Raw genomic sequence first — 27,006 nt, 5'->3', positions numbered from 1 at the left:
TGCAAAAAGCAAGAGTGCCTAATATAAGAGGCACACACGTGCATAATAGAAACAGATAATAACCGGATACTGGCCACTTGAGGATAGTAGCAATATTAACACGTCAGAATCTGACAAGCACAGCAAGATAGCCAGTACTTGTGCACTTCTGTCACACGCACAAGTGAATTCACTGTTAGCTATCATATACGGACACTATAAACTTATATTAATAACAGTGATCTCAATTACTAGCGTCGAGTTCATGGTATGGTAAAGAGATCTTGCTGCTTATGATATAATAGGATTCTATAGAACCAATATCCAAAAGATCAATTTATAGCCACTACACTGAGCCTGAGAGGAGATCCTCTCCCACCCCCCCATATTTTACCTCACAATCCATAGGTATTTGACATATGATTTACTGATGTATATAGTGACACTTAGTACTCCAATACAAGAGGTAGACATTAGTAATCTAGTGTCACTACTATTACATACATCATTAGGGTCTGACTTACTCACTTTGTTCATTTGAACTATAGTGTGTTTTCTTCGTCCATGCCAATATTTTAATCTATACTTAATAAAAGTTATATTTTATAATCCCGTTCTAGCTCTGCCTAGAGTCTTGGCACAGAGTGCTAGACGTTCATGCTTTTTTCCTGTGGACAGTTTCCTTACTTCCACACCCTTTTGTAGAGTGGTGCCTCAGGCCTTCCCGGTTCCTGTTAAGATGGTGAATACTATTAAGAATGAATGGGAGTGATTAGGTTCTTCCTTTTCCCCTTCTTCCTTTTAAGAAACTGTTCCCCGTTCCAGACTCTCAGCTTGAGCTGTGGGGTACTGTCCCTAAGGTGGATGGTGCTATCTCCACGCTCGCAAAGCGGACAACTATTCCCCTTGAGGATAGTTCGCTGTTTAAAGAGCCCATGGATAAAAAGTTGGAAAACATGTTATGGAAAATGTTTCAACACACAGGGTTTGTTTTTCAGCCGGCAGTTGCAGTAGACGCAGTTCCCGGAGCTGCAACATATTGGTGTGAATCCCTGTGTGATATGGTCGAGGGGGAGACTGCCATCAACGAAATACAGGATAAGATTAAGGCTCTGAAGATCGCCAATTCGTTCATCTGTGATGCCAATATGCAAATTATTTGCCTGAATGCTAAGGTGTCAGATTTCTTTTTAAAGATACGATGAGTCCACGGATTCCATCCTTGTGGGATATCGCCTCCTGGTCAGCAGGAGGAGGCAAAGAGTAGCAGAGCTGTATATATAGCTCCTCCCTTCCCTCCCACTCCAGTCATTCTCTTTGCCTGTGTTAGTGATAGGAAGCGGTAAAGTGAGGTGTTAGTTTAGGTTCTTCAATCAAGAGTTTATTATTTTTAAAATGGTATCAGTGTGTGCTATTTTACTCAGGGTGTAGCCGTATTCCTTGTCAGCCTCTAGAGTAGAGCTACAGGTGGCTTTTAAGCAATGGGAACTGGTGGGATTTTCATTCTCTCTGCGGCTCCCATACTATGTGCTGCCCTGCAGATGATGGTCTTAGCAGATATTATCTAAGACCCTGTTTGTTCCTACAGACCTACAGGAGGATAAGAAGGACCTCTTGATCGTGTGGGACAAGTCATGCTGTCGCTCAGCATAGAGGTATGTGCAGTCCTTAATTTCTGGGACATAAATTAACTCAGAACAGACTGTTTTTTTCCTTATCTGACGTGAGGGGTCATACACTTTTCTTACTTCAGATATGACAAGTGTGGGTGAAGGTTCCCCTCATTACTCGGTGACTTTTACTGTTAAGACCGTACTGTTATTATGGGCTTTCCTTACTAATAGCCCTGTTTGGCGGGCAGTGGGAAATACAGGATAGTGTTTATACACGCTACTTTGGAACTGTGGGCTAGACGCTGGGGATTCTGCACTTCGGAGTTGTTTGTCTTATACTCCGGTGTCAGCTGCTTTTAGTTTGCTCAGTTTGTTTGGTCTAAAAGGACAGCATAAGTGCTTCACATTTGTTAGGATGTTTTGACCGGCTTTAGTTGTTTATACATGCTACTTTACTTTAGTTGTTTATACAACGCTACTGGTTCAGACAAGCTTCAGTTTGTACGCCCACGAGGGGCGGGGCTTAGTATTCACGCGCTTGAGAAGCCGCACAGTTGTTATTCCTAGGAGATCCCAGCACCAGAGGAGCAGTACGCTTGTAGACTCCAGTGTTTCATTGGAATGCATGGTTGAGTGTTAAACACAGGCAGTCTTCGGCACTCTGCAGAACGGTGACCATAGTCGGTGTATCGTGGGGGCAGGTAGGCGCTGCAGCAGAGCTGTGGCGAAGAGGTGCACTGTTTTGTTCAATTTCAAAGCAGTAAAATTTAGTGACTTAGATTAATGGCCAGATTGTTATTATTATCATTGCAATCGCAGTTTCTCTTGCTCAGTATTATCGGTCAGAGTGTTGGGGCAGTAAAATTTGAAAAAATAAAGGCTCAGTTCCACTCTGTTTTCTTAGATGTTGACAACAGTCATATTAGGCTGTTTTCATATTCTAAGGGTTTAAATTCATCACATATTTATCAGTGCCACAACCAATATTGTTTTTGTTTGTTTTTTGTCATGGAAGATCTTCAGAGCATTACATGTTCCTTGTGTTTGAATGCCAATGGGGAACCCCCTGTTACTTTTTGTCCCTCATGCACTGAGAGAGGGTATTACAATTTAGAGAGCAAATTTTCTTTAATAAAAGTTTGTCAAAAGCGGATGCTTCTCAGGGTTCTGCTGAGGAGATTCAGAGTATGCTGCAACTTTCTCCCCAAGCGTCACAGCCCTTAACGCCCGCCCCAGCGGCGCCAAGTTCCTCAACAGTTTCTGCTGCGATCACACTGCAGGACATTGCTGCAGTTATGTCATCTACACTTTCAGAAGCGTTATCTGCCTTTCCCGTACTTCAAGGCAAGTGCAGTAGGAAGGATAACCACATGGTCCATACAGCTTCTGATGCTTTGATGGCGATCTCAGATGTACCCTCCCAGGGCTCTGAATTGGAGGGTATGGAGGTCCTATCTGAGGGTGAACTTTCTGACTCAGGAAGTGTCTTACCTTTGACGGATTCAGATGTGGTGTCTTTCAGGTTTAAGCTAGAACACCTCCGCCTGTTAAGGGAGGTTTTGGTGACTCTGGACGACTGTGATTCAATTGTGGTTCCTCCAGAGAAATTGAGTAAGTTGGACAGATATTTAGAGGTCCCTTCTTATTCTGATGTTTTTCCAGTTCCTAAGAGGACTTCAGAAATTATTGCTAAGGAATGGGAGACACCGGGTATTCCATTCTCCCCTTCTCCTGTTTTCAAGAAAATGTACCCTATAGCTGACACCATTAGGGACTCTTGGCAGACAGTTCCTAGGGTGGAGGGAGCTATTTCGACCTTGGCTAAACAAACTACTATCCCTATCGAGGATAGTTATGCTTTCAAAGACCCTATGGATAAGAAATTGGAGGGTCTTCTTAAAAAGATATATGTTCATCAGGGGTTGCTATTGCAACCGGCGGCCTGCATTGTTACGACTACGGCTTCTTATTGGTTTGATGCTTTGGAAGAATCTCTTAAAACAGACGTCTTTGGAAGAAATACAGGATAGGATTAAAGCTCTTAAATTGGCTAATTCATTTATTACAGATGCTTCTTTGCAGATTACCAAATTGGCGGCTAAGAGTTCAGGATTTTCCATCTTAGCGTGCAGAGCCTTATGAAATCTTGGTCTGCAGATGTGTCATCTAAGTCTAAGCTTTTGGCTATTCCTTATAAGGGGAAGACCCTGTTCGGAACTGACTTGAAGGAAATTATTTCTGACATCACGGGACGCAAGGTCATCTCCTCCCTCAGGATAAGAAATTCAAACAGAGAGGTCGACAGAGTAATTTTTGTTCCTTGCAAAACTTCAAGGGAATCCCTCCTTCCTCTTCCTCTAAACAGAAAGGTAACTATTCACAAACCAAGTCTACCTGGAGACCCAATCAGTCTTGGAACAAGGGTAAACAATCCAAGAAGCCTGCTGCTGCTCCCAAGTCAGCATGAAGGGTTGGCCCCCAATTCGGGACCAGATCTGGTAGGGGGCAAACTGTCTTTCTTCATCCAGGCTTGGATGAGAGATGTTCAGGATCCCTGGGCATTAGAGATAGTGTCTCAGGGATACCAGCTGGAATTCAGAAATTCTTCCCCCAGAGGAAGGTTTCTTCTTTCTCGATTGTCTGTAGACCAGATAAAAAGAGAGGCTTTCTTGCTCTGTGTAAGAGACCTCTCCTACATGGGAGTCATCTGTCCCATTCCAATTCAGGATCAGGGACAGGGGCTTTATTCAAATCGGTTTGTAGTTCCCAAAAAGGAGGGAACCTTCAGGCCTATCTTAGATCTCAAGAGTCTAAACAAGTTTCTCAGAATTCCATCTTTCAAGCTGGAAACCATTCGTACCATTCTTCCATTGATCCAGGAAGGTCAATTTATGTCAACGGTGGATCTAAAGGATGCGTACCTTCATGTTTCTATCCACAGAGATCATCACAATTTCCTGAGGTTTGCCTTTCTGTACAAACATTATCAGTTTATGGCTCTCCCTTTCGGTCTGGCCACGGTGCCCAGAATTTTCACAAAGTTCTGGGGTCTTTGTTGGCGGTTCTAAGGCCGCGGGGCATCGCGGTGGCGCCTTATCTGGACGATATACTGATCCAGGCATCATCATTTCAACTGGCAAGGTCCCATACCGACATTGTAGAACCCACAGGTGGAAGGTAAACCTGGAAAAGAGTACATTAGTTCCTCAGACAAGAGTACCCTTTCTGGGAACTCTAATCGACTCTATCTCAATGAAGATTTTTCTGATGGAGGTCAGAAAGTCAAAAATTCTGAATGCATGTCGACTCATTCAGTCCAATCCTCGTCCGTCAGTGGCTCAGTGCATGGAGGTAATTGGATTGATGGTGGCGGCAATGGACATTGTTCCGTTTGCTCGTTTTCATCTCAGGCCTCTGCAATTAAGCATGCTCAGGCAGTGGAATGGAGATAATACGTATTTGTCTCCTCAAATAAATCTGGATCAGGAGACAAGGGACTCTCTTCGATGGTGGTTGTCGCTGGATCATCTATCCCAGATCCTCATGGGTGATAGTGACGACGGATGCCAGCCTGTTAGGATGGGGAGCAGTCTGGGACTCCCTAAGGGCTCAGGGTGTATGGACTCAGGCAGAGTCTCTCCTTCCCATCAATATCCTAGAATTGAGAGCAGTATTGAATGCGCTTCTGGCTTGGCCTCAGTTGGCTTCAGCCCAATTCATCAGGTTCCAGTCGGACAACATAACGATGGTAGCTTACATCAATCATCAGGGAGGAACAAAAGAGTTCCTTTGTGATGACAGAAGTAGCCAAGATAATACAGTGGGCAGAGTCTCACTCTTGCCATCTGTCAGCAATCCACATCCCAGGGGTGGAAAACTGAAGCAGATTTTCTGAACAGACAGAATTTTCATCCGGGAGAATGGGAACTCCATCCGGAGGTATTTTCCAGCCTGATTCTCAGATGGAGCAAGCCGGAGTTGGATCTCATGGCCTCTCGTCAGAATTCCAAGCTTCCGAGATACGGGTCCAGGTCCAGGGATCCTCAGGCCGAGCTGATAGATGCCTTGGCAGTGCCTTGGTTTTCAGCCTAGCTTATGTATTCCCTCCATTTGCTCTCCTTCCCCGGGTGATTGCTCGAGTCAAACAGGAGAGGGCTTCAGTGATCCTCTTCGCCCCTGCGTGGCCTCGCAGGATTTGGTATGCCGATCTGGTGGACATGTCATCTCAGCCACCATGGAAGCTCCCAGTGAGGAAAGACCTTCTCATTCAGGGTCTCTTCCATCATCCGAATATAGTTTCTCTGCAGCTGACTGCTTGGAGATTGAACGCTTCATTTTATCTAAGCGAGGGTTTTCTGATTTGGTCATAGATACCTTGATTCAGGCACGTAAGCCTGTTACTAGGAAAATTTACCATAAGATATGGCGTAAATATCTATTGATGTGAATCCAAGGGCTACTCATGGAGTAGGGTTAGGATTCCCAGGATTTTGTCTTTTCTCCAAGAAGGATTGGAGAAGGGGTTATCAGCAAGTTTTTTAAAAGGACAGATTTCTGCTTTATCCGTTTTGTTACACAAGCGTCTGGCAGATGTTCCAGATGTACAATCTTTTTGTCAGGCTCTGACTAGAATCAGGCCTGTGTTTAGACCAATTGCTCCTCGGAGTTTTAATTTAGTTCTTAACGTTCTTCAAGGGGTTCCATTTGAACCTATGCATTCCATTGATATTAAGTTATCTTGGAAAGTTTTATTTTTGGTTGCTATTTCTTCTGCTCGACGAGTATCTGAGCTTTCGGCTTTACAATGTTATTCTCCTTATCTTGTTTTCCATTCTGATAAGGTGGTGTTACGCACTAAGCCTGGTTTTCTTCCTAAAGTTGTTTCAAATAGAAATATTAATCAGGAAATTGTTGTTCCTTCCTTGTGTCCTAATCCTCCTTCTAAGAAGGAGCGTCTGTTACATAATTTGAACATGGTCCGTGCTTTGAAGTTCTACTTACAGGCGACTAAGGATTTTCGGCAATCGTCTTCCTTGTTTGTAGTTTTTTCTGGTAAACGTAGGGGTCAGAAAGCTGCGGCTACCTCCTTTTTTGGCTGAAGAGTATCATCCGTTTTGCATATGAGACTGCTGGACAGCAGCCTCCTGAACGAATTACGGCTCATTCCACTAGAGATATGGCTTCCTCATGGGCATTCAAAAACGGTACTTCTGTTGAATAGATTTGCAAAGCTGCAACTTGGTCTTCTCTTCACACTTTTTCCAAATTTTCCAAATTTGATACCTTTGCTTCGGCTGAGGCTGTTTTTAGGAGGAAAGTTCTTCAAGCAGTGGTGCCTTCTGTTTAGGTTCCCTGTCTTGTCCCTCCCTTTTCATCCGCGTACTATAGCTTTGGTATTGTATCCCACAAGGATGAAATCCGTGGACTCATCGTATCTTTAAAAAGAAAAGGAAATTTATGCTTACATGATAAATTTGTTTCTTTTTAGATACGATGAGTCCACGGCCCACCCTGTTTTATAGACAGGTCTTTATTTATGTTAATCTTCAGTCACCTCTGCACCTTGGCTTTTCCTTTCTCTTACTAACTTCGGTCGAATGACTGGAGTGGGAGGGAAGAAAGGAGCTATATATACAGCTCTGCTGTGGTGCTCTTTGCCTCCTCCTGCTGACCAGGAGGCGATATCCCACAAGTAAGGATGAAATACGTGGACTCATCATATCTAAAGAGAAACAAATTTATCAGGTAAGCATAAATTTCCTTTTTTCCGTTTTTAGCTTGCAAGGTTCTGTGGCTAAAGTCTTGGTCTGCGGACATGACCTCTAAGTTGAGGCTGTTGTCCCTGCCTTTTCAAGGAAAGATTCTTTTCGGTCCAGGATTGGATTCGATAATATCCACGTTACGGGAGGCAAAGGAGCTATCCTAACCACAGGATAAGAAGGCTAAGCCTAAAGGATCTCTTTCTCTTGTTAAGTGTAGTCAGTCCACGGGTCATCCATTACTTATGGAATATATCTCTTCCTAACAGGAAGCTGCAAGAGGATCACCCAAGCAGAGCTGCTATATAGCTCCTCCCCTCACATGTCATATTCAGTCATTCTCTTGCAGCCTAACTAAAGATAGGTCGCTGTGAGAGGTCTGTGGTGTTTTTTAACTTAGTTTATTTCTTCAATCAAAAGTTTGTTATTTTAAATGGCACCGGAGTGTGCTGTTTGTTCTCAGGCAGCATTAGAAGAAGAATCTGCCTGCGTTTTCTATGATCTTAGCAGAGGTAACTAAGATCCACTGGCTGTTCTCATCTGAGGAGTGAGGTAACTTCAGAAAAGGGGAATAGCATGCAGGGCCCCCCTGCAAACGAGGTATGTGCAGTAAATTATTTTTCTGAGGAATGGAATTGACTGAGAAAATACTGCTGATACCAATGTAAAGTAAGTTCAGCCTTAAATGCAGTGATAGCGACTGGTATTAGGCTGATGAGTGTGTGTACACTGAATGTATTTTTCTAAGGAATGGAATTGACTCTGAAAATACTGTTAATACTGAAATAATGTATGAGCCTTAACTGCAGTAAAAGCGACTGGTAGCAGGCTTATTAATAACACTTCATAACTTTTAAAATGTATGTTCAAAACGTTTAATGGCATGTTATTCGTTTTTTGTGAGGTACTTGGTGATAAAACTTATTGGGGCATGATTTTTACCACATGGCCATCTTTGTTTTCTGCATAGAAACGGTTATCTGAGCTTCCCCACTGTTGTAATATGAGTGGGAGGGGCCTATTTTAGCGCTTTTTTGCGCAGTAAAAATTCAGTCACAATCTGTCTACTTCATCCTCCATGATCCAGATCGTCTCTGGAGAGCTCAGGGGTCTTCAAAATTCATTTTGAGGGAGGTAATCAGTCACAGCAGACCTGTGACAGTGTGTTTTGACTGTGTTAAAAACGTTAATTATAAAATTGTTATCCGTTTTTGAGTATTAAGGGGTTAATCATCCATTTGCTGGTGGGTGCAATCCTTTGCTAACTTAATACATTTACTGTGAAAAATTGGTTGCTATAACTATTTTGGTTCATTGTTATTTCAACTGTGACAGCTTTTTGTGCTTCTTAAAGGCACAGTAGCGTTTTTTATATTGCTTGTAAATTTATTTAGAAAAAGTATTTCCAAGCTTGCTAGTCTCATTGCTAGTCTGTTTAAACATGTCTGACTCAGATGAATCTCTTTGTTCACTATGTTTAAAGGCCAATGTGGAGCCCAATAGAAATTTGTGTACTAATTACATTGATGTTACTTTAAATAAAAGTCAATCTTTACATGTAAAGAAATTATCACCAGACAACGAGGGGGAAGTTATGCCGACTAACTCTCCTCACGTGTCAGTACCTTCGCCTCCCGCTCAGGAGGTGCGTGATTTTGTGGCGCCAAGTACATCAGGGAGGCCCTTACAAATCACTTTGCAAGACATGGCTACTGTTATGACAGAAGTATTATCTAAATTGCCAGAATTAAGAGGCAAGCGCGATAGCTCTGGGTTAAGGACAGAGCGCGCGGATGAGGTGAGAGCCATGTCAGATACTGCGTCACAGTTTTCAGAACATGAAGACGGAGAGCTTCATTCTGTGGGTGACGGATCTGATCCAGGGAGACTGGATTCAGAGATTTCTAATTTTAAATTTAAGCTTGAGAACCTCCGCATATTGCTAGGGGAGGTATTAGCGGCTCTGAATGATTGTAACACGGTTGCAATTCCAGAAAAATTATGTAGGTTGGATAGATACTATGCGGTACCGGTGTGTACTGACGTGTTTCCTATACCTAAAAGACTTACAGAGATTATTAGCAAGGAGTGGGATAGACCTGGTGTGCCTTTTTCCCCTCCTCCCATATTTAGGAAAATGTTTCCTATAGACGCCACCACACGAGACTTATGGCAGACGGTCCCTAAGGTGGAGGGAGCAGTTTCTACTTTAGCTAAGCGTACCACTATCCCGGTGGAGGATAGTTGTGCCTTTTCAGATCCAATGGATAAGAAATTAGAGGGTTACCTTAAGAAAATGTTTGTTCAACAAGGTTTTATCTTACAGCCCCTTGCATGCATTGCGCCTGTCACTGCTGCGGCGGCATTCTGGTTTGAGTCTCTGGAAGAGGCCATTCACACAGCTCCATTGGATGAAATTATGAACAAGCTTAAAGCACTTAAGCTAGCTAACGCATTTGTTTCTGATGCCGTCGTACATTTAACCAAACTTACGGCTAAGAACTCCGGATTCGCCATCCAAGCGCGCAGAGCGCTATGGCTTAAATCCTGGTCAGCTGACGTGACTTCTAAATCTAAATTGCTTAATATTCCTTTCAAAGGGCAGACCTTATTCGGGCCCGGCTTGAAAGAAATTATAGCTGACATTACGGGAGGTAAGGGCCATGCTCTACCTCAGGACAGGGCCAAATCAAAGGCCAAACAGTCTAATTTTTGTGCCTTTCGTAACTTCAAGGCAGGAGCAGCATCAACTTCCTCCGCTCCAAAACAGGAAGGAGCTGTTGCTCGTTACAGACAGGGCTGGAAAGTTAACCAGTCCTGGAACAAGGGCAAGCAGGCCAAGAAATCTTGGGCAAGAGATGTCCAGGATCCCTGGGCGTTGGAGATCATATCTCAGGGATATCTCCTGGACTTCAAAACTTCTCCTCCACGAGGGAGATTTCATCTTTCAAGGTTATCAGCAAACCAAATAAAGAAAGAGGCGTTTTTACGCTGTGTACAAGACCTCTTACTAATGGGGGTGATCCACCCAGTTCCGCGGACGGAACACGGGCAAGGATTCTATTCAAATCTATTTGTGGTTCTCAAGAAAGAGGGAACCTTCAGACCAATCTTGGACTTAAAAATCCTAAACAAATTCCTAAGAGTTCCATCATTCAAAATGGAAACTATTCGAACCATCCTTCCCATGATCCAAGAGGGTCAGTACATGACCACAGTGGACTTAAAGGATGCCTACCTTCACATACCGATTCACAAGGATCATTATCGGTACCTAAGATTTGCTTTCCTAGACAGGCATTACCAGTTTGTAGCTCTTCCCTTCGGATTAGCTACGGCTCCAAGAATTTTTACAAAAGTTCTGGGCTCACTTCTGGCGGTACTAAGACCGCGAGGCATAGCGGTGACTCCGTACCTAGACGACATTCTGATACAAGCGTCAAGTTTTCAAACTGCCAAGTCTCATACAGAGATAGTTCTGGCATTTCTGAGGTCGCATGGGTGGAAGGTGAACGTGGAAAAGAGTTCTCTATTACCACTTACAAGGGTTCCCTTTCTAGGGACTCTTATAAATTCTGTAGAGATGAAAATTTACCTGACGGAGGCCAGGTTATCAAAACTTCTAAATGCTTGCCGTGTCCTTCATTCCATTCCACACCCGTCAGTAGCTCAGTGCATGGAAGTAATCGGCTTAATGGTAGCGGCAATGGACATAGTACCATTTGCGCGCCTGCATCTCAGACCGCTGCAATTGTGCATGCTAAGTCAGTGGAATGGGGATTACTCAGATTTGTCCCCCCTGTTAAATCTGGATCAAGAGACCAGAGATTCTCTTCTATGGTGGCTTTCTCGGCCACATCTGTCCAAGGGGATGACCTTTCGCAGGCCAGATTGGACGATTGTAACAACAGACGCCAGCCTTCTAGGCTGGGGCGCAGTCTGGAACTCCCTGAAGGCTCAGGGACTATGGACTCAGGAGGAGAAACTCCTCCCAATAAATATTCTGGAATTAAGAGCAATATTCAATGCTCTCCTAGCTTGGCCTCAGTTAGCAACTCTGAGGTTCATCAGATTTCAGTCGGACAACATCACGACTGTGGCTTACATCAGCCATCAAGGGGGAACCAGAAGTTCCCTAGCGATGTTGGAAGTCTCAAAGATAATTCGCTGGGCAGAGTCTCACTCTTGCCACCTGTCAGCGATTTACATCCCAGGCGTGGAGAACTGGGAGGTCGCCAGACTTTTCATCCGGGGGAGTGGGAACTTCATCCGGAGGTCTTTGCTCAACTGATTCATCGTTGGGGCAAACCAGATCTGGATCTCATGGCGTCTCGCCAGAACGCCAAGCTTCCTTGTTATGGATCCAGGTCCAGGGACCCGGGAGCGGTGCTGATAGATGCTCTGACAGCCCCTTGGGTCTTCAACATGGCTTATGTGTTTCCACCATTTCCGATGCTTCCTCGTTTGATTGCCAAGATCAAACAGGAGAGAGCTTCAGTGATTCTGATAGCGTCTGCGTGGCCACGCAGGACCTGGTATGCAGACCTAGTGGACATGTCGTCCTGCCCACCGTGGTCTCTGCCTCTGAGACAGGACCTTCTAATTCAGGGTCCTTTCAACCATCCAAATCTAATTTCTCTGAGGCTGACTGCATGGAGATTGAACGCTTGATTCTATCAAAGCGTGGCTTCTCGGAGTCGGTTATTGATACCTTAATACAGGCTAGGAAGCCTGTTACCAGAAGAATTTACCATAAGATATGGCGTAAATATTTATATTGGTGCGAATCCAAGAGTTACTCATGGAGTAAGGTTAGGATTCCTAGGATATTGTCTTTTCTACAAGAGGGTTTAGAAAAGGGCTTATCTGCTAGTTCGTTAAAGGGACAGATTTCTGCTCTGTCTATTCTTCTACACAAACGTCTGGCAGAAGTTCCAGACGTTCAGGCTTTTTGTATAGGCTTTAGCTAGGATTAAGCCTGTGTTTAAGACTGTTGCTCCGCCGTGGAGCTTAAACTTAGTTCTTAACGTTCTTCAAGGCGTTCCATTTGAACCCCTTCATTCCATTGATATCAAGCTGTTATCCTGGAAGGTTCTGTTTTTGATGGCTATTTCCTCGGCTCGAAGAGTCTCTGAGTTATCTGCCTTACATTGTGATTCTCCTTATCTGATTTTTCATTCAGACAAGGTAGTTCTGCGTACTAAACCTGGGTTCTTACCTAAGGTAGTTACTAATAGGAATATCAATCAAGAGATTGTTGTTCCATCACTGTGTCCTAACCCTTCTTCAAAGAAGGAACGACTTTTGCATAATCTGGACGTAGTCCGTGCCCTGAAGTTCTATTTGCAGGCAACTAAAGATTTTCGTCAAACTTCTTCCCTGTTTGTCGTTAACTCTGGACAGAGAAGAGGTCAAAAGGCTTCGGCTACCTCCCTCTCTTTTTGGCTTCGTAGCATAATACGTTTAGCCTATGAGACTGCTGGACAGCAGCCTCCTGAAAGGATTACAGCTCATTCTACTAGAGCTGTGGCTTCCACCTGGGCCTTTAAAAATGAGGCCTCTGTTGAACAGATTTGCAAGGCTGCAACTTGGTCTTCACTTCACACTTTTTCAAAATTTTACAAATTTGACACTTTTGCTTCTTCGGAGGCTATTTTTGGGAGAAAGGTGCTTCAGGCAGTGGTTCCTTCTGTTTAAGGTTCCTGCCTTGTCCCTCCCTTCATCCGTGTACTTTAGCTTTGGTATTGGTATTCCATAAGTAATGGATGACCCGTGGACTGACTACACTTAACAAGAGAAAACATAATTTATGCTTACCTGATAAATTTATTTCTCTTGTAGTGTAGTCAGTCCACGGCCCGCCCTGTCTTTAAGGCAGATCTAAATTTTAATTAAACTCCAGTCACCACTGCACCCTATGGTTTCTCCTTTCTCGTCTGGTTTTGGTCGAATGACTGAATATGACATGTGAGGGGAGGAGCTATATAGCAGCTCTGCTTGGGTGATCCTCTTGCAGCTTCCTGTTAGGAAGAGATATATTCCATAAATAATGGATGACCCGTGGACTGACTACACTACAAGAGAAATACATTTATCAGGTAAGCATAAATTATGTTTTTCGTCCCTTTCGTGCGGACAAGGCCCAGCACCAGCAGCCCGTTGCGAAAGCGGACCAGTCCAAGGGAAATTGGAAGCCGGCTCATTCTTGGAACAAGTCTAAGCAGAGCAAGAAGCCCACCGAGACAAAATCAGCATCAGCAAAATCGGGACCAAGTAGGGGGCAGATTGTCTCTCTTCTTAGAAGCCTGGTTGCAGGATGTTCAGGACCCTTGGGGCAGATTCCTCTTGTCAAACTTGTCTTCAAGACCGGAAAAGAGAGAAGCCTTTCTCCTGTTAAGTGTGATCAGTCCACGGGTCATCATTACTTCTGGGATATTACTCCTCCCCAACAGGAAGTGCAAGAGGATTCACCCAGCAGAGCTGCCATATAGCTCCTCCCCTCTACGTCACCTCCAGTCATTCTCTTGCACCCAACGACTAGATAGGATGTGTGAGAGGACTGTGGTGATTATACTTAGTTTTATACCTTCAATCAAAAGTTTGTTATTTTATAATAGCACCGGAGTGTGTTATTCCTTCTCTGGTAGAATTTGAAGAAGAATCTACCTGAGTTTTTACTATGATTTTAACCGGAGTAGTTAAGATCATATTGCTGTTTCTCGGCCATCTGAGGAGAGGTAAACTTCAGATCAGGGGACAGCGGGCAGATTAATCTGCAAAGAGGTATGTAGCAGCTTATTATTTTCTGACAATGGAATTGATGAGAAAATTCTGCCATACCGATATAATGTAAACTCAGCCTTAAATGCAGTAGCAGCAACTGGTATCAGGCTGTCATGTATGTATATTTTACACTTCAGTATTCTGGGGAATGGCACTTCACTGGAATTATACTGTGTGCATAAGTCTTTAGCCTAATTTGCAGGGACTATCAACAGGCTTTTTAATAACACTTAATTTATGTTAAACGTTTTTTGCTGGCATGTAAAATCGTTTCATTTTCTGAGGTACTGGGTGAATAAAATATTTTGGGCACTATTTTTTTCTACTTGGCAGTTGTTTTATTTAATTTATGACAGTTTACTGATCTCTCTCACTGTTGTGTGTGAGGGGGAGGGGCCTTTTTTGGCGCTTTTACTACGCATCAAAAAATTCAGTCAGAAGCTCATTGTATTTCCTGCATGATCCGGTTCATCTCTACAGAACTCAGGGGTCTTCAAAACTTGTTTTGAGGGAGGTAATCACTCACAGCAGAGCTGTGAGATTGTAGTTGACTGTGATAAAAAACGTTTATTTCTGTAACTTTTTTTCTGCTATCAGGGCTAGTTATCCTTTGCTAATGGGAACAAGCCTTTGCTAAAATTGTGTTTTTTACAAAGATTTGATGCTATAACCTTTCAGTTTATTAACTTTCAACTGTCATAACTCTTTCTGTGCTTCTTATAGGCACAGTACGTTTTCATATTATAGTAAATTACTTGAAAAGTATTTCCAAGTTGCTAGTTTATTTGCTAGTGTGTTAAACATGTCTGATTCAGAGGAAGACATCTGTGCTATATGTGCTAATGCCAAAGTGGAGCCCAATAGAAATTTATGTACTAACTGCATTGATGCTACTTTAAATAAAAGTCAATCTGTACAAATTGAACACATTTCACCAAACAACGAGGGGAGAGTTATGCCGACTAACTCGCCTCACGTGTCAGTACCTGCATCTCCCGCTCGGGAGGTGCGTGATATTGTGGCGCCGAGTACATCTGGGCGGCCATTACAAATCACATTACAGGATATGGCTACTGTTATGACTGAAGTTTTGGCTAAATTACCAGAACTAAGAGGTAAGCGTGATCACTCTGGGGTGAGAACAGAGTGCGCTGATAATGTTAGGGCCATGTCAGATACTGCGTCACAACTTGCAGAACATGAGGACGGAGAGCTTCATTCTGCGGCTGACGGTTCTGATCCAAACAGATTGGATTCAGATATTTCAAATTTTAAATTTAAGCTGGAAAACCTCCGTGTATTACTAGGGGAGGTGTTAGCGGCTCTGAATGATTGTAACACAGTTGCAATACCAGAGAAAATGTGTAGGTTGGATAAATATTTTGCGGTACCGTCGAGTACTGACGTTTTTCCTATACCTAAGAGACTTACTGAAATTGTTACTAAGGAGTGGGATAGACCCGGTGTGCCGTTCTCACCCCCTCCGATATTTAGAAAGATGTTTCCAATAGACACCACCACACGGGACTTATGGCAAACGGTCCCTAGGGTGGAGGGAGCAGTTTCTACTTTAGCTAAGCGTACCACTATCCCGGTGGAGGATAGCTGTGCCTTTTCAGATCCAATGGATAAAAAGTTAGAGGGTTACCTTAAGAAAATGTTTGTTCAACAAGGTTTTATATTGCAACCCCTTGCGTGCATTGCGCCTGTCACGGCTGCAGCAGCGTTTTGGTTTGAGTCTCTGGAAGAGACACTTGAATCAGCTCCGTTAGATGAGATTACACACAAGCTTAAAGCTCTTAAGTTAGCTAACTCATTTATTTCAGATGCCGTAGTACATTTAACTAAGCTTACGGCTAAGAATTCCGGATTCGCCATTCAGGCGCGCAGAGCACTGTGGCTAAAATCCTGGTCAGCTGACGTTACTTCTAAGTCTAAATTACTTAATATACCTTTCAAAGGGCAGACCTTATTCGGGCCCGGATTGAAAGAGATTATCGCTGACATTACAGGAGGTAAAGGCCATGCCCTGCCTCAAACAGAGCAAAACCTAAGGCTAGACAGTCTAATTTTCGTTCCTTTCGGAATTTCAAAGCAGGAGCAGCATCAACTTCCTCTGCTCCAAAACAAGAAGGATCTGTTGCTCGCTACAGACAAGGCTGGAGACCTAACCAGTCCTGGAACAAGGGCAAGCAGGCCAGGAAACCTGCTGCTGCCCCTAAAACAGCATGAATTGAGGGCCCCCGATCCGGGAACGGATCTAGTGGGGGGCAGACTTTCTCTCTTCGCCCAGGCTTGGGCAAGAGATGTCCAGGATCCCTGGGCGCTAGAGATAATATCTCAGGGATACCTTCTGGACTTCAAATACTCTCCCCCAAGAGAGAGATTTCATCTGTCAAGGTTGTCAACAAACCAAATAAAGAAGGAGGCGTTTCTACGCTGCGTACAAGAGCTTTTATTAATGGGAGTAATCCATCCAGTTCCACGGTCGGAACAGGGACAAGGGTTTTACTCAAATCTGTTTGTGGTTCCCAAAAAAGAGGGAACTTTCAGGCCAATTCTGGATTTAAAGATCCTAAACAAATTCCTAAGAGTTCCATCGTTCAAAATGGAGACTATTCGGACAATTTTACCCATGATCCAAAAGGGTCAGTACATGACCACAGTGGATTTAAAAGATGCTTACCTTCACATACCTATCCACAAAGATCATTACCGGTATCTAAGGTTTGCCTTTCTAGACAGGCATTACCAGTTTGTAGCTCTTCCATTCGGATTGGCTACGGCTCCAAGAATCTTCACAAAGGTTCTGGGTGCTCTTCTGGTGGTACTAAGACCGCGAGGAATTTCGGTAGCTCCGTACCTAGACGACATTCTGATACAAGCTTCAAGCTTTCAAACTGCCAAGTCTCATACAGAGTTAGTACTGGCATTTCTAAGGTCGCATGGATGGAAGGTGAACGAAAAGAAGAGTTCTCTCTTTCCACTCACAAGAGTTCCCTTCCTGGGGACTCTTATAGATTCTGTAGAAATGAAAATTTACCTGACAGAAGACAGGTTAACAAAACTTCAAAGTGCATGCCGTGTCCTTCATTCCATTCAACACCCGTCAGTGGCTCAATGCATGGAGGTAATCGGCTTAATGGTAGCGGCAATGGACATAGTACCCTTTGCACGCCTACACCTCAGACCGCTGCAATTGTGCATGCTAAGTCAGTGGAATGGGGATTACTCAGACTTGTCCCCTTCTCTGAATCTGGATCAAGAGACCAGAAATTCTCTTCTATGGTGGCTTTCTCGGCCACATCTGTCCAGGGGGATGCCATTCAGCAGGCCAGACTGGACAATTGTAACAACAGACGCCAGCCTACTAGGTTGGGGCGCCGTCTGGAATTCTCTGAAGGCTCAGGGACAATGGAATCAGGAGGAGAGTCTCCTACCAATAAACATTCTGGAATTGAGAGCAGTTCTCAATGCCCTTCTGGCTTGGCCCCAGTTGACAACTCGGGGGTTCATCAGGTTTCAGTCGGACAACATCACGACTGTAGCTTACATCAACCATCAGGGAGGGACAAGAAGCTCCCTAGCAATGATGGAAGTATCAAAGATAATTCGCTGGACAGAGTCTCACTCTTGCCACCTGTCAGCAATCCACATCCCGGGAGTGGAGAACTGGGAGGCGGATTTTTTAAGTCGTCAGACTTTTCATCCGGGGGAGTGGGAACTTCATCCGGAGGTCTTTGCCCAAATACTTCGACATTGGGGCAAACCAGAGATAGATCTCATGGCGTCTCGACAGAACGCCAAGCTTCCTCGTTACGGGTCCAGATCCAGGGATCCGGGAGCGGTCCTGATAGATGCCTTGACAGCACCTTGGACCTTCAGGATGGCTTATGTGTTTCCACCCTTCCCGATGCTTCCTCGATTGATTGCCAGAATCAAACAGGAGAGAGCATCAGTGATTCTAATAGCGCCTGCATGGCCACGCAGGACTTGGTATGCAGATCTGGTGGACATGTCATCCTGTCCACCTTGGTCTCTACCTCTGAAACAGGACCTTCTGATACAGGGTCCTTTCAAACATCAAAATCTAACTTCTCTGAAGCTGACTGCTTGGAAATTGAACGCTTGATTTTATCAAAACGTGGTTTTTCTGAGTCAGTTATTGATACCTTAATACAGGCTAGGAAGCCTGTTACCAGAAAGATTTACCATAAAATATGGCGTAAATACCTATATTGGTGGGAATCCAAAGGTTACTCTTGGAGTAAGGTTAGGATTCCTAGGATATTGTCTTTTCTACAAGAAGGTTTAGAAAAGGGTTTATCCGCTAGTTCCTTAAAGGGACAGATCTCAGCTCTGTCCATTCTGTTGCACAAACGTCTGTCAGAAGTTCCAGACGTTCAGGCTTTGGCCAGGATTAAGCCTGTGTTTAAAACTGTTGCTCCGCCATGGAGTTTAAACCTTGTTCTTAACGTTTTACAGGGAGTTCCGTTTGAACCCCTTCATTCCATTGATATAAAGTTGTTATCTTGGAAAGTTCTATTTTTAATGGCTATTTCCTCGGCTCGAAGAGTCTCTGAGTTATCAGCCTTACATTGTGATTCTCCTTATTTGATTTTTCACTCGGATAAGGTAGTTCTGCGTACTAAACCTGGGTTCTTACCTAAGGTTGTCACTAACAGGAATATCAATCAAGAGATTGTTGTTCCATCCTTGTGTCCAAATCCTTCTTCAAGGAAGGAACGACTTCTGCACAATCTGGATGTAGTTCGTGCCCTAAAATTTTATTTACAGGCAACTAAAGATTTTCGACAAACGTCTTCCCTGTTTGTCGTTTACTCTGGTCAGAGGAGAGGTCAAAAAGCTTCTGCTACCTCTCCCTCTTTTTGGCTTCGTAGCATAATACGTTTAGCTTATGAGACTGCTGGACAGCAGCCTCCTGAAAGAATTACAGCTCATTCTACTAGAGCTGTGGCTTCCACTTGGGCCTTTAAGAATGAGGCCTCTGTTGAACAGATTTGCAAGGCTGCAACTTGGTCTTCGCTTCATACTTTTTCCAAATTTTACAAATTTGACACTTTTGCTTCTTCGGAGTTTATTTTTGGGAGAAAGGTTCTTCAGGCAGTGGTTCCTTCTGTATAAAGAGCCTGCCTGTCCCTCCCGTCATCCGTGTACTTTTGCTTTGGTATTGGTATCCCAGAAGTAATGATGACCCGTGGACTGATCACACTTAACAGGAGAAAACATAATTTATGCTTACCTGATAAATTCCTTTCTCCTGTAGTGTGATCAGTCCACGGCTCGCCCTGTTTTTTACGGCAGGTAAATATTTTTTAAATTATACTCCAGTCACCACTACACCCTTTGGCTTCTCCTTTCTCGTTGGTCCTTGGTCGAATGACTGGAGGTGACGTAGAGGGGAGGAGCTATATGGCAGCTCTGCTGGGTGAATCCTCTTGCACTTCCTGTTGGGGAGGAGTAATATCCCAGAAGTAATGATGACCCGTGGACTGATCACACTACAGGAGAAAGGAAGGAGGGATCTATCCTCTCTAGGTGTTATCATACCAGTACCCCAAGCAGAAAGGGGTCTAGGGTACTATTCAAATCTTTTTGTGGTTCCAAATAAGGAGGGCATGTTCCGCTCGATTCTGTACCTAAAGTGTTTGAACAAGTTTCTGAGTGTTCCATAGATCAAAATGGAAACGATCAGATCTATTTTGCCCCTCGTTCAAGAGGGACAGTCCATGACAACTATATACTTAAAGGACGCTTACCTTCATGTGTCAATTCACAGGGACCACTTCAAGTTCCTAGGATTTGCGTTTCTGGACCAACACTTCCAGTTTGTGGCCCTTCCCTTTGGTCTGGCGACGGCCCAGAGAGTCTTCACGAAGGTTCTGGGGGCGCTACTTTCAGTGGCCAGATCCAGGGGCATTGCTGTGGCGCCCTATCTGGACGACATCCTATTCCAGGCTCTGTCGCTTAGTCTCGCAGAGGATCATTCGAGGGCGCTTCTTTTGCTCCAATCTCACGATTGAAAGATCAACTCAGGAAAGAGTTCCCTGGTTCCCAGCAACAGGGTGGAATTCCTGGGCACGATAATAGACTCTATGTCCATGAAAATATTTCTCACAGACAATCGATGCAGGAAGATTGCGTCCTCTTGTCTTGCCCTTCAGTCATCCTCAAGCCCCTCGGTGGCTCAGTGTATGAAGGTGATCGGACTCATGGTCTCCAGCATAGACGTCATTCCATTCGCCAGGTTCCATTTTTAGACCTCTTCAATTATGCATGTTGAGACAGTGGAACGGCGATCATTCAGATCTATCACAGCAGATATCCATGGATGCTCAAACTCGGATCTCCCTCTCTTGGTGGATCCGTCAGGAGCAACTGCCCATGGGGACATCCTTCTTGAGACCGTCCTGGGAGATTGTGATCACGGACGCGTGTCTGGCAGGATGGGGAGCTGTTTGGGGTGCCAGGATGGCACAAGGAAAATGGTCCCGGGAGGAGTCCCCCCTACAATGCTCTGAAGGCATGGCCTCCTCTGGGGGCGTTCAGCTTCATGAGATTCCAGACTGACAACATAACCTTGGTGGCTTACATCAACCAGCAGGGGGGTACGAGGAGCTCCCTAGCCATGAGGGAGGTGTCTCGGATATTGGAGTGGGCGGAGTCCCACAGCTGCTCGCTTTCAGCGATTCACATTCCAGGTGTGGACAACTGGGAAGTATACTTTTTCAGCAGACAATCCTTCCATCCGGGGGAATGGTCTCTTCTCCCTGAGGTGTTTGCAGAGATTTGTCTAAGGTGGGGAATGCCGAAAATAGATCTCATAGCATCCAGACTCAATTGCAAGCTACCCCGATACGGGTCGAGGTCCAGGAATCCCCAGGCAGAGCTGAGAAATGCCTTAGCGGTGCCTTGGGGGTTCAGCCTAGCTTACATTTTTCCACCGTTACCACTTCTACCTCGTGTAGTGGCACACATAAAACAGGACTGAGCTTTGGCCATTCTGATTGCTCCATCGTGGCCGCGGAGGACGTGGTTTGCAGGTCTGGTGGGGATGTCATCCTCTCCGCCATGGAGGTTACCGTGTCACAGGGATTTGCTGGAATAGGGCCCCTTTCATCATCAAAATCTCGATTCTCTGAGGGTGACTGTGTGGAGATTGAACGCCTAGTCTTGGCCAAGAGAGGCTTTTCTGAATGTGTGATTGATACTCACATTCAGGCAAGGAAGCCAGTCACTCGTCGCATCTACCATAAGGTGTGGAGGACTTACTTGTCCTGGTGTGAGAAGCATGGATATCCTTGGCATAAGATGAAGGTATCCAGGATTGTGTCCTTTCTCTAGGATGGTTTGGAGAAGGGTCTTGCCGCCAGTTTCTTAAGGGGACAGGTTTTGGCATTATCAGTCTTGTTGCATAGGAGACTCGCTGAGCACCCTGACATCCAATCTTTTGTTCAGGCTCTGCCTAGAATCAGGCCTGTCTTTAGACAGTCTGCTCCCCCATGGAGCTTTAAACTTGGTTCTTAAGGTATTGCAGAAGGTTCTGTTTGAGCCTATGCATTCCGTTGACATTAAGATTCTATCCTGGAAGGTTCTCTTCCTATTGGCCATTGCATCGGCACGCAGAGTATCTGAACTGGCTGCCTTGTAATGTGAGCCTCCTTATCTGGTTTTTCATGTGGAAAAGGCAGTGCTTCGCACTGGTTTGGAGTTTCTTCCCAAGGTGGTGTCCAATTGTAACCTCAATCAGGAAATAGTGGTTCCTTCTATGTGTCCTAACCCTTCTTCTTCTAATGAGAGGTTACTTCATAATCTTGATGTGGTTCGTGTCTTGAAGTTTTATCTTCAGTCTACAAAGGATTTCAGACATTCTACATCCGTTTTTGTGGTGTATTCTGGGAAGCGCAAGAGGCAAAAGGGCCTCTGCTACTTTGTCCTTTTGGTTGAGGAGCTTGATTCGCTTGGCCTATGAGACAGCGGACATAAGCCTCCTCAGAGGATCACGGCTCATTCAACTAGAGCTGTGGCTTCGTCTTGGTTGGGCCTTCAAGAATGAGGCCTCTATGGAGCAAATTTGTAAGGTGGCTACCTGGTCCTCCTTACACACTTTTTTTTACAAAATCTTACAAATTCAACGTTTTTGCTTCTGCGGAAGCTGTTTTTGGGAGAGAGGTTTTGTAGGCTGTGGTGCCCTCAGCTTAGGGTCTTCCTTTTCCCTCCTGGTTTCATTCAGTGTCCTCTAGAGCTTGGGTATATGTTCCCAACAGTATTGAATGAAGCTGTGGACTCTCCTCCCCTTTAGCTGGAAAATATAAATTATGCTTACCTGATAATTTAATTTCCATTGAGGGGAGGAAAATCCACGGATCCCGCCCGTATCTCCGATGGGCGGACCTAAATTTATTTCTTCTTCTGGCAACATTTATACCCTGATATTTCTCCTACTGTTCCTTGTTCTCCTGGTAGAATGACTGGGGGATGAGGGAAGTGGGGGAGGTATTTAAGCCTTTGGCTGGGGTGTCTTTGCCTTCTCCTGGTGGCCAGGTTCATAATTCCCAGCAGTAATGAATGAACCTGTGGACTCTCCTCTCCTCGATGGTAATGAAATTATCAGGTAAGCGTAATTTGTTTTTATTCTGTATTTTATACTGTACTACTGAGGTGTTAAATACAAGCTAAAAAAATTATTGTTAGACTTGAGTAGGGCTTCCTGTGCAGAATAGTCTTAAAAAACTACTAAACACAGTAGAACTGCATAATTGACAAATGCTTAAAAATGGACACATTTCAGTTATTTTTCTTTTCTGTCACCCTGCATCATGTGACAGCCATCAGCCAATCACAAAATGCATATAATTTATATTATTATTATGTTGTTTATTTGTATAGCGCCGCAAATTCTATAGCACTGGTATTGAGGTAGCGGTATACAATGACAATGATGTGTGATGAGATACAAAAAGACACAACAGACTAAATAAATCTAGTACAGGAGGAAGAGGGCCTACTTTCGAATGAATATACTGTGAATTATTGTTCATACTCAGTAGGAGAGGAAAGTGAACATTTAAAAAGATTGTGCACATTTAGATAATTGAGATAAATTGAAAAGTTGTTTAAAATTTGGTGCTCTATCTGAATCATGAAAGTTTACTTTTTACTTTAGTGTACCTTTTAATTTACCTTTAGTGTACCTTTTAGTTTACGTTTCTTTCCCTGTTAATCTGCAGCAAAGTACAGGGACCAACTCCAATTGAAAAAAAGAAGAAAGGGAAGAGGAAAGTGGATTTCTCTGAGGAGAGTTTTGAGACTGAGATGCCAATTATTAACCATGAATCTCAGAGCACAGAAGAGTCCGCAGAATCTCTAGATAGCCAGGTATTGCAATGTCATGCGGAACTGGAATTATTATGTTTCCCTTTTGATATGGAGGATCATTTAAACTAACTTTTCGTTTCTTGGCAGAAGCGGAGGTCAGGGCGACAGGTAAAGCGGCGGAAGTACAATGAAGACCTGGATTTCAAAGTTGTGGATGACGATGGAGAAACTATTGCTGTTCTTGGACCCGGTAGAGCATCTGCTCTGTCTGCATCCACACTAGCATGGCAGGCTGAGGTGGGGGTCTGAGATGCATACTAGACTTTGCACAGTAGAGGAGCTAAGAATGATCAGTAGGACAAATTGCTTTCTGCAACTGATACAGGCATCTGTCCTACAGACACAGGGTTTTTTGTGATACTGTTCAAGGCCTTAAATGGCTTTTCCCAGTCATCATGATTAAAAAACGGTCAGCTTTGCTGCTTTGATAAAATTTAGTTGGTCTTCTAAACTGAGTTGGAGTAATTTACATTGATATCTTTTTCACAAACGGAACCGCAAAAGGGCCCAAATTATGAGGTATTTAGGTAGCATTATTATCATCTGCCAAAAAAAGCTGTTCAGAAGGGCTGCAACGTTTTGCATCTTGATTCCTCTCTAGCAGTTAAGGGGTTACTTTGCGAGGTCCAGCAATAATTCCATAAAACATTGTTAGTCTTTATGTTCTGTCCTGACGTCATTAAGTTTGGCGATCGCAATAATCCAGATATAAGATGATGGAACTCCGTAATGTTAAAATATCTCCTTTTGAGGCTAATCTAAGATTCAGTTGTTTTAGACCTAGATGGATTTATGTGTAGCAAACAATAATTTATAATTATGTGTGATAAAAAAGATTTATGTATATAGTAGTTGTTAATATTTAAAGAGCTCAACTTTTTTAGATCAATAATAATGGGAATGCTGATTTGCATGAAGTAATTTGCAGAACAGATTTATTTTTTGCAAACTGTCATAATTTAAGTATATTTTAATACAAATGCCTTTTTTCTTTCATCAGATGGTGAGAGTCTAAAGGTCCTCATGTTTGAGAATTCCCCTCCTGACCATTAGGAGGAGGCAAAAGACACCCCAACCTACCTGTGCTTTAAATCTTTCCCACTTACCAGAATCTTCAGTCAATGTTTTTGTTTCCTTGATAGATTGAGGTTAAAGTTCATCGTTGAGAGCTGTTCTCTGATTTGAGACCTAATTCCTCCTCACAGTGCCCTGTTGGACAGAGGGATAGACATTTTCACTATATTATTTTTAAGGGCTTTTTTTATTTGTTATGTAACTTTTAAAACTGTATTAAACTGAAAATATGCAAATCTTTTTTCTATTGTACAAGCTAATCTAAAATCCATGGTACAGCTGTCAAATGCCAGCAATGTCAATGATCTGTGAAAGTGCACTGCTTTTATCACAGAATGCAACAATACATGCGTACCAAAATGGGCGCACACAGTATAAAGATGCAGCATTTTACCAAATGGCTTTTATAATGGGTTCAAATAAAATAATTTCTATTAAGAGCGCTGTAGGTGCAGGGGAAAAACCAGTATGATGATTTGCAGTAACTATGCTACTTTAGGTGTAATCTGCAGTTTAATGTCCCTTTAAATCTCCAGAGAACAGCAAATAGCTTTATTTGTGATGCAGCAGTGGAAATTATTTGCATTAATGCTAAAAATCCTGCTTTGGCTAGACAAGCTTTATGGCTTAAATCTTGATCTACTGATATGGTTTCTAAACACAGATTACTTTCTCTTCGTTTTCAATGTTAAACTTTGTTTAGGCCAGGATTGGGTGCTATTACTGTCACTTGGCGTAAGAAAAGCCGTTCTGCCCCAAGATAAAAAGTCTAAAGGTAAACTTAAATCCACAGGATGTTTTTGCTTCTTTCTGCAATTTAAAAAAAGTTAGGAAGCTTCCTCCTCTGCCCAGAGTTCTGGTAACTCCAAATCCTTGTGGATGTCCAGCCCTTCTTGATTTAAAAACAGACTAAGAAATCTACTCCACCTTGTCAGACCAATCTCTGGTGGGGGGCAGATTGAATCTCTTTCGGGAGGCATGAGAGAGATCTGTTAAGGATCCCAGGATGCCGAAAATCATTTCTTATGGGTATCTAATAAACTTTAGTTTAAAGCCTCCTTGAGGAAGATTCTTCCTATCTTGAGTTCCTCTGGATCCTTTAAAGGCCCAAGCCTTTGTAGCTTGTTTAAGAGATATATGGGAGTAATTCAGTTCCAACTTCAGAATTGTACCAGAGGTTTTATTCAAACTTCTTTATAGTATGAAATAAAGTACTTTACAGCCTGTCTTGGATCTCAAAATCTACCTAAAATACCTAAAAGTTCCTACTTAAGATTGACAATCTGCTCTTCCTTTTATGTGTCTTTTCTGGGGTTAATAATTGATTCAGGGACTATCAGTCTCTGACAGATCAGCATAGGCTAAAGTTACAATATTCTCTAAATATGAAGACATCAATGGCACTGCTTTATATATTTCTTTATGCACTGCCTATCTATGTTTATCATATTTTGAATCAATTTAACAGCTTACTTTAGACAATATGGTGCTGTGTATTAAATGTAGTACTTTATTTTAAATCAGCATCTTGGCTAAATAGAATACACTTTTAACACTCAAATGTTCATATATATGTTCAAAAAATGACTTATTTCTGAAGTGCCATAAGAATTTTTATAAAAACAACAACTTTATTACAAAAATAATTAAAAACATGTGTGTGACATGATTGTGCTGCAACAGTTAGTGACAAGTGTTAAAATTTGAATATGTAGGTATGAATATATTGTCCCTATGGGGGTAAAATCGTATCCTATAAATATATATTTTGTTATGTTTTCCATTTCAATATGAATATACCCTTGCTTGCCTTAATGTTTTATAAATGTGGTAAATTTTGTACACATTAAATCTAGCTTCCTGCTTTGGTTTGTATTTTCATAGAAAATAAACCTAGGATATACTCATACATATACTCATACATATATATATATATTAGGGCTGCAACTAACGATTATTTTCATAATCGATTAATCGGCCGATTATTTTTTCGATTAATCGACTAATCGGATAAAAAGAGAATCAATAATAGTTTTCTATGTTTTAAATAAAATCCACATGATGAGTGTTACAAATATAAACTTCAGACTAAAACTTTACATTAACACAACTGTTTCTTCAATTTTTAAGCAGCAGAGCACAGTTTTATAATCAAACAAAACCAAACCACAAACTGTTTGAAAAGAGGTAGAACTAGAAAGAGTTAGACTATCACTGTTAATAACATTCTGTTATTCACTCTTTCAGAAACTTTGCATTGAAATGCAAACATCTCAACCTGTCCACATGCTTCTGGCTAAGGCTGGTTCTCTGTTTGCAGCTATATTTCCTGCAGCAGAGAAAAGGCTGTTGAGGTGTATAAGTAGGGTTTTGCCAATTTCACCAAAGTGGGATATTTC

The 27,006-nt window shown here is 43.0% G+C and overlaps 1 protein-coding gene across 3 annotated transcripts in view; it reads left to right on the top strand.

Annotated features, from left to right (window-relative positions):
- The window catches only part of CHD6 (chromodomain helicase DNA binding protein 6), a 1,034,665-nt gene that overhangs the window by 315,355 nt on the left and 692,304 nt on the right, over positions 1-27,006 (top strand). For all 3 annotated transcript variants that reach the window (XM_053712106.1, XM_053712055.1, XM_053712147.1), the window contains 2 exons: positions 23,386-23,533; positions 23,621-23,770. In XM_053712106.1, the coding sequence (XP_053568081.1) occupies positions 23,386-23,533; positions 23,621-23,770 (298 nt within the window). The remainder of the gene's footprint in view (positions 1-23,385; positions 23,534-23,620; positions 23,771-27,006) is intronic.

The sequence above is a fragment of the Bombina bombina genome, chromosome 1, assembly GCF_027579735.1.
Source record: "Bombina bombina isolate aBomBom1 chromosome 1, aBomBom1.pri, whole genome shotgun sequence".
NCBI classification, from domain to species: domain Eukaryota; kingdom Metazoa; phylum Chordata; class Amphibia; order Anura; family Bombinatoridae; genus Bombina; species Bombina bombina.
This window is presented reverse-complemented; position numbering and strand designations above follow the sequence as displayed.